The sequence below is a fragment of the Microtus ochrogaster genome, linkage group LG9, assembly GCF_000317375.1.
Source record: "Microtus ochrogaster isolate Prairie Vole_2 linkage group LG9, MicOch1.0, whole genome shotgun sequence".
In the NCBI taxonomy this organism is placed as follows: Eukaryota; Metazoa; Chordata; class Mammalia; order Rodentia; family Cricetidae; genus Microtus; species Microtus ochrogaster.
The window spans coordinates 3,773,344-3,782,209 of NC_022034.1; the positions used below are offsets into that span (position 1 = coordinate 3,773,344).

The 8,866-nt window shown below is 38.6% G+C and overlaps 1 protein-coding gene across 1 annotated transcript in view; it reads left to right on the forward strand.

Annotated features, from left to right (window-relative positions):
- Wdr27 (WD repeat domain 27) overlaps positions 1–7,524 on the forward strand; it is a 118,459-nt gene extending 110,935 nt beyond the window's left edge. The window contains exon 25 of the mRNA XM_026787472.1: positions 7,247–7,524. Within this exon, the coding sequence (XP_026643273.1) occupies positions 7,247–7,297 (51 nt within the window). The 3' untranslated portion in view covers positions 7,298–7,524. The remainder of the gene's footprint in view (positions 1–7,246) is intronic.
- The last annotated feature ends 1,342 nt before the right edge of the window (positions 7,525–8,866 follow it).

Below are 8,866 nucleotides of genomic sequence, written 5' to 3' on the forward strand. Positions count from 1 at the left end.
GGGGCGACGTTCTTTCTGGGGGATCCTGTGAAAGTAAAATGATGGTTAAATTTCAAGGGATAAGTCCCTACAGGTTTGTTGTAAAATTTCCATCGCTATAAACTTACTAACAACACTTTGAAAATCTCATCAATTTGGCATCTAAGCTGTGTAATTTTCTGTTCTTTAAAAATTGCTTCCTAAGCATCACCTTTATTTTTTTGTCTTCTGAAGTCTATTGGTTATAGTTTGAAACTCTTGAAGTATTAGCCACAGGTCTTAACTTATCCTTCTGTTTTAAAATTGTCTTTTCAAGCTGAACCCGCAGGTAGGTAAGCCTAATGATATTTTCTTACCTTGCCTCTCATTAATAAGCATGCAAAGTTCCTTCCATTGCTAGTTCTGTTGTGTTTCCCTTTGATTCTCCTGGACACTTGTAGAGGGTGGTCAGGCTTGCTACAATTTCACTGATACTAGTTATTCACTTAAGAAAGCAATCATTCATTTATGTCAGTCTGAAAGATTGTCAACCCAGAAAGCTAGTGATAGACTGATGATGAAGATTGGTTAACACTACACCCAGCCAGGCCTCCCACATCCTAACCCAGGCTCTAGTCCCATGCGTCTTCCTGTCTCTCCACACCTATCCTTTCTCCAACCTGCCATAGCTAGCTCGGACCCCACATCCAATGTCCTAGCTTTGTCTGGCCACCCTTACCTATACCACAACCAACCTCTATGTGTCTGCCAGGACCCACCCTATCTACCCAGAGTCTACAGACTCCTCACAGGCCATATGCAACCTTTCCATTCAGCCAGATCTATCCTTACACAATAGGCTTGGACCAGGAAACATATTTTATTGCCTAATCTCCTATGTCCACCTGACTTGATTCTACCCAAGCCATTTCTAACCTCCAGGCCCAACCTGCCCACACATCCTCTTTTCTGCCCCAATCTGCTCCATCCATATCACGCTTAGAGCTAACAAAGTGAGTCCACATGCTCAGATCTCATCACAAAGATAGAAACAGTATGAAAGATCAAGTCAGTATTCAACTTTCAAATCTACCAGTCCCGTAGAAATTACAGAGATAAACCCAGGATACAGAATTTAAAAAAATAGTAAATGTCATCAAGGAATCCAAGACTTTAAAGAAAACACAAAGAAATGGCTTGATGAAATTAAGGAGAAAGACTTTAAGAAGAAGAAATGTCTGAGTGATGCCTAAGAAAACACAGACGTAAGAGATATAAATGACAAAGACAGTCCTGATAGGAGCTCAATCAAAAGATAGAAATATTGAAGAGGACTCAAACTGAAGTGAAAACTCTGTAGCTCAACTATAAAACTCAAAGGAAAAGTCTTACAAGAAGAATGAATCAAGCAGAAGATAGAATATCAAGACTAAAATATATCAAGGTAAAATAAAGGATCCAGATCAAATAAGCAAGGAGTATGAACAATCTTTAAAAATGCAGGAAAGGAATATGGTAAATGTGGGACACTATGAAAAAACCCAAACTATGAAATATAGACATACAGGAGGGAGAAGACACCTTAATCAATGACATAGACTAGATCGTCAACAAGATCATAGCAGAAAACTCCCCAAGCAAGGAAAGACACATCCGTACAGACACAAGAAGCATGCAGAGCATCAAATTGACAAGACTGGAAAAGAAAATCCATATCATAATTAAAACACTAAGTATATGTAACAAAGAAAGCATTTTGAAAGTCATAAGAGAAAAATCCAAGTTACAAATAAAGAAAACCACATCAGAATAATGGCTGATTTCACAATAAAACTTTGAATAACAGAACATGAAGCAATGCATTCCAAGTCCTGAAAGACCTAAAATAGTATACCCAGAAAAACTATCTGCCATGATTAAAGGAGAAAAATTCACAACATAAACAGCCTAAAAATATATCTCCAATATACCAAACCTAAGGAAAATACAGGAACATTATTTCAGGTTGAAGAGAGGTATGACATACCAGAGAGCCCGTGAAAAGAAGTATGATGTCAAAAGTATTAAAAGACAAATACACTGAGAATACAACAATGCCAAAAATTAGCCACACGGTGGCCACAATTAACACACATATTTCAATAATAACTTTAAATATCAATGGCCTCAATTCTCCAGTCAAAGGTAGACTAATCGAATAGAATGCACCTATCTGTTGTCTGTAAGGAACACATCTTATCTTTCCACACAGGTACGGGTTTATAAAAGGATGGACGAAAATACTCCAGCCATGTGGGACCAGGAAGCAAGCCATTGTCACTGTTCTAACATCTAGCAAAATGGACTTCAAAATAAAACCAGTCAAAAGAGAAAAAGAAGGATGCTTAATTCTACTCAAGGGAATAGTCAATTAAGAAGATAATACTATCCTAAAAATACTTGCACCAAACTCTGGGCACCCAAATTCATAAAAAAATGTCTACTACTGAAAGACACAGATTAACAATCAACTAATAGTGTGCTAGCCCATTACCCCACATCCTTCAATAGACAGACCAAATGAACAAGAATAGAGAAATATCAGAATTAATTGATATCACACATCAAATGGACTTAACAGTTATCTACAGAATATTCCAGCTAAACAACAAAGAATACACATTATACTCATCAGCACATGGAAGCTCTTCTAAAATAGGCCATATACTGGGGCAAAACCAAATATTTACAAATTAAAAAATATTTAAATAATTCCTTGTATCCTATCTGACCACAAGGTAATAAAACATAAAATTGACAGCAAACAAATCTCTAGTAAATACAAAACTCATGGAGATTAAACAATTCATTACTGAATAATGAATGAGTCAGAGAAAAAAATCAAAAAAGAAATAAAAAAACTCTTGGAACTAAATGAAAATAAAAATATAACACAACAAAACCTCTGGGACACATAGAAAGCAGTCCTATGAGGGGAATTTATGGCTCTAAATCATAAAGAGCACAAATAAATGACTTAATGATGCAGCTCAAAAAGTTGGAAAAATAAGAACAAACCCAGTCAATGGCAAGAAATAATAAAAGTCAGAGCAGAAATCAGTGAGATAGAAACAAAGAAAGCAGTGCATAAAACCAACGGGTCCAGTGCTAGCTCTTTGAGAAGATGAGCAAGATTAACAGACTGTTTGTGCAACTATCCAAAAGAAAGAAAAGGATCCAAATTAAGAGACCCAGAAACTTATAGGGAAACTTTACAGCAGACACTAAAGAAATTCAGAATATAGTAAGATAGTACTTTAAAAACCTGTATTCTGTTAATCTGGAAAACCACAAAGGAATGAATGAATTTCTAGATTCAGTCAAACCACCAAAATTTAATCAAGAAAAAATAAAGAACCTAAACAGACCCATAACAAACAAGGAGACTGAAACAGTCGTAAAAAGCTTTACAGCTAAGAAAAAAAGAAGGTAGGGTCAGAGGATTCACAGAAGAATTGTACCAGACATTCAAAGATCTACAGTCAGTCATTTTAAATTCATTTTTAAAAAGTTAGAAACAAAAGGACTCTCCCACACTCCTTTTACGTAGCCAGTATCATAGTAATACCCAAATCAGGTAAAAACACAACAACAGAAAAGAAAACTACAGAGCAGTATTCCTGATGAACATAGACTCAAAATGTTCAATAAAATATGTACAAATAGAATATACATATATATCAAAAAGATTATGTCCCATGAACAGGTTGGCTGTGTACTTATATGTAGGGATGATTTAGCAAACATAAGTCAATAAATGGTAATATATCACATAAATGGACTTAAAGATAAAAATCACATGATCATCTAAAAAAATACCTTTGGTAAAAATCCAAGATGCCTTCAAGATAAAAGTTCTAGACAGAGTAGGTCTGGAGGACACGTATGTTTCTCAACATAAGAAAAGCTATATATGAGAAACCCTCAGCCATCATCATCCTAAAAACAGCTTGATGCAATTCCACTGAATTCAGGAATAAGACAAGGATTTTCAGCATCCCCACTCATTTTCAATCTTTTGCTCAAGTGCTAGTTGATGCAACAAGGCAAGAAAAAACTCAAAGGATACAAATAGGGAAAGAAGATGGCAAGATACTATACAGTAGAGATTCTAAACATTCCACCAGAAAACATCTAGAAGCAATAAACAAATCCAGCAATGTGGCAAAATACAGAATCAACTTGTACAAATAAATAGCTTTTCTACACACCACCAACAAACATAAAGAGAAAGAGATTATGGACACAATTCCATTCATAGTAGCCTCAAAGAAAAGAAAGCTTCTAAGAAATGAACTTAACCAAGGATGCATGTTGTCAGAGTTTCCTGTCCTACCAAGTCCTTGTTCTACCTGGCTTTTGTCCTCCCACCAAGTCCCACTGCCATTTAGTCCCAAAGATATCACACAGAGGTCTATATTAATGATAAACTGATTGGACCATTAGCTCAGGCTTCTTATAACTCTCATAACTTATATTAACCCATTATTTTTATCTATGTTAGCTACATGGCTCAGTACCTTTTTCAGTGGCGTAGTCACATCTTGCTTCTTCACTGTCTGGACAGGACTGCAGAGGGAGATTCCCTCTTCCCAGAATTCTCCTGTTCTCATTGACCTGCCTCTACTTCCTGTCTGGTTGTCCCATCTATACTTCCTGCCTGGCTACTGGCCAGTCAGCATTTATTTAAAACATAATTGACAGAATATAGACAATTGTCTCACACCACTATAGAGATTGTATTCTGTCTAGATAGGTAATCTTCAAACCACTTGAAGGTTCTGTGGAACATGGCATTTAAATAACTTAGGGTTCTGTTGACATGAGACATGACTGCTTCTGACAGCACTAATCTATTCCTGAGAGAATGTTGAGCACCAAAGACACTCCACTTGGAGCTTGTTTTCTTCTTGGCAAAATTGGCCTTTGGACAAGGAACTGACAATGCTTCAATCACTGACAAGTTACATGATATACAAAAAAATAGATAAGCAGGACTGTCAAATCTTGCCAAGACAGGATAAAATGGTTTTGAAAAAATTCCTGCCTCTGAAAATGGTCTGTCAATTATGCTAGGCCATAGCCAAAGTTGGTTGCTTCAAAATTGCAAAATGAGACTTTGGGTGATTGCTCAGGTAGCTAATTGTCTCTGTCATATATTGCTCGCCTTGGACACTACATGATTGTACTTCCTGCCTGCTCAAGTAATATTATCTCCCTTCTCAGGCCTTTGATGGAGTTGACAGAAGACAGGAGAGCACTAAAACCTGTTATTGTCAAAAAGCTTACTCTTAATTTTCCCTATTTCTGTTTCATGTGTTTCAGTGGTCTCTATGATCTATGTGAATGTTTGTATCATTGTGTCTTGGGCCATTGACATGTTTACCAATAAAAATATCTCATTTCTCATAACCTTTTATTTAAAGTCTAGTTTTCTGAGCCATCCCCACTCACTTTTGGTTGCATGGAATATCTTCTTTTCATTTCAATTTATTCGTGGTTCTATATCTAAAATGAGTTTCTTGTAGACAGCATATAGGTGGACCATTTGTTTTAATACATCCTTCCAACCTTTACCTTTTTGCTGTTGCAGAGCCAATCTGCTTACATTTAAAGTAATTATAGGTAAGAAGGAGCTTACTTCTGTACTTTCCCCATGCATGGTTTAGATTTTTCCCTCCTTTCTTGCATATGTTCTTCCGTTATCGTTAGTCAATTCTTGTAATAAAATGGTTCAAAGTATTTCCTTTTTCTTTTGTGTATGTTTTATAGATACTGTCTTTGTGGAGATTACATTTAACCTTTTAAAGTTGAAACACTTGAATTTTATTTATACTAGATTAACTTTAACAACACACAAAACTCTGCTTTTTCTATCACTGCTACCCCTGCCTTTTTCAGCTTAAATTTTTATTATTTTGAGGAAGAATATCCATGCCACAGTGGACATGTGGAGATCCAAGGACAGCTTTGTGGAATTTGTTCCCTCTTCCCACCTTTCCGTGGGTTTCTGAGACTGAACTCAGGTTGTCAAGCTTGGGCAGCCCACTAACCTTTTTTCAGTTTTTAAGATTGAAAGTTACAATTTTATGAATATAGTGTGTTCATCAAAGTATAAGCCAGTAATAATTTTAAAATTCACTTGCTTCTTAAATTATGTATGAAAATGTAGAGTTGCAAATCCAAGTTACAACATTAATTCTTTGACACTAATAATTTTTTAATAATGTATTTGTCTCTTAAAATTAGTTACTGAGGGCCTGGAGAAATGGCTCTTCCAGAGGACTTAGATTCAACTCCCGGCGCCTACATGATGGTGCACAACCATCCGTAACTGCAGTCCCTAGGAATCTGACACCCTCCTCTGGCCTCCATGGCACTACGTGCATGCAGGGAAAACACCTATACACACACAAATAAAGTCTCAAAAATTATAGAGTTCTATTGGTGTAATTGCTCATACATTTGCCTTTATTAAGACCTTTATCCTCACGTGACTTTAAGTCACTGGAAAGTGGGCTTCCTCTAGCGTTCCTTTGAGGACAGGACTAGAGGTAATGACCCTTGGCCTATCTGGGAAGCCTCAATGTCCCCATCAGGACTCAAGTGTGTTTACTAGATGCAGGATTCTCTGTTGACAGAGAGAGACACTTTCTTCTAATCTCTTTAGTCTGTCAGCCACTGAGAGTATCCTGGGTCGTGAGCCACTTTTCCTCTGCTGCCTCTGGGATTCAGCCTGGTTTTGGCTTTTGATATTTACTGCATCATGGATGCGTGAGGCTATTTTAGCTCATCTCGGGGGCCTATTGAGCACAGATGTTTATATATCTTTTATCAATTTTAGAATCTCTTTTTTTGTCATATTTTTTTAAATATTCTCCCTGATTCTCTTCTTGTCCTGAGAGTTCTTCAGGCACATGTTGGTCTGCTTGACAAAGCCCCATGCATCCTGTGGTCTCCATTTTTATTTTAACTTTTTGTGGAAATAAGATCTTATCACCCAGGCTGTTCTGAAACTCGGAATTCTAAGGTCAAAGCATTTCAGATTCTAAAGCATCAGTGGAATGTGTCTTGGACTAATGAAGTATAAGTATCACACTACTGCAACAGATTTTACTAATTTAATGAGTTTTGCTCTTTGATCTGAAACATTACAACTAATGTGTAAACTTTGTGGCCACTTTTATCCCCGGTTACTCATTGAATGGAAAATGTTTGGTGGTAATGTAGGGCTCCCTTTGTGTTACAGCTCGCCACTGCCACCTTGGATGGGAAACTTCAGCTCTTTGTGGCTGAGTGACTGCTGGCCTGACGATAAGACTGCAGGAAGAAATGAAAGAATTCATGACTTGCCATTGAGGCAGATGGGGCAGTTTTTGTAGGGGGCCCTTGCTGGATTCCCCTTCTGCAGGACTCACCCTCCTCTGAGCTTCCCTTCTCCTAGAAACCATAGCCCATCTGTGCAGTTATTCTTCAATAAAGATGAGTCGGTGTCTGTTTCCTGTTGGTACCTTTGAGAGAAGGAAGGGTGGGGGCCTGAAGCAGCACTGGACTCTACAGAAGCCGGGTCATCTTATTCTGCACTCTGCAGTTTCTCGCTTCATGCATGCTACCGTGGCAGCTGCACTGGAGGGTGCAAAGTGACAAGGATGCCATGGCCTGATACTGTCCACCTTGATGTCCCTCTTTGGTTTCTTCAGGATGAACAAGGCCCAGGGCACAGAAGATGGACACCATACTCAGTTTGGTCTTCTCAATCTCTAACGAGAGGTTCTTATGATTCCCTTTGGTATTTGAAAGATAAAATGATTCATGTTCTGGGGAATATGTCATGGGTTTGCTCAACATTGGCACATCCATGTGTTTGAAGACATCAAAGCAAGAATGTGGTCGTGGTCCCAAGCCTGGCCACAGAGGGATTTGGCCCAAGCCTTCTGGAATAAGCAATTTTTTGTTCATTTTCCCCATTCCCTTGCAAGGCTTTCTTTGCAGATGTGGGGCCCGTTCTTGCCTCCAGCTTAAAGAGACTGCTCTGCATTCCAGGCCTGTCTGGGAGGAAGCTGGCCTTTCCTGTCTAGTGTGAACGTTCTCTGTGCTGTGCATACACCAGGTGGCTAGTGGGGAAAAGACAAAGTGTACGTACGTACAGGTACAGGTGTCCGTGGGTCTCAGGGGCATGCAGCCCACAGGCGACAGCCCCTCAGAAGCTCACTGTCAGTATTACAGCAAAACCAAACTGTTGGCGTATTGGTTGCCTGACCACATTTTAACCACAGAAATTTCTTGCTTAAAGGAGTGAGCGTAAAACTATGTCTTCACTGCCCTGTTCTTTTCTCTCTCATGTCTTTTATTCCCGTTTTTATTGCCAATCAAAGTTTGCTCATATTCTAATTAGGATCAACTTTGATTTGTTTCTTCTGTTTAAGTTCCCCTGTTATCCCTGAGTTTGCTGGGGCATAGCTCCATGGTGCCTTGCACGCTGAGTTCATGACATTTGCTGGCACCGAAGAGGTTGAGAACGCTCCACATACATGGGGAATTTTCTTTTTGGTAAAAAATTTTCCCAGATGAGTAGGTGACCATTTATGGTAGCTGTTGGGGCTCTTAGTCCCTTGGCGCCTGAGGCCTCAAGTCATCTCCCATTTACTGATGCCTAAGACTTACTAATCTACTTACTGCATGCACTTGAACTCATAAACAGTGTGTTTTAAAAAATTGAGAGTTGAGTGCCCCTTTCTCCTTTCATCATGACATCATAGATTCCAGAAAGACAAGAGCTGAATGGACATAGCACAGGTAGCTCGGAAGAGAAGTGATACAAATTTGTCTAACTGCTGAAGGGGGTGTCTGCAGTGTTTGGAGTGATCAG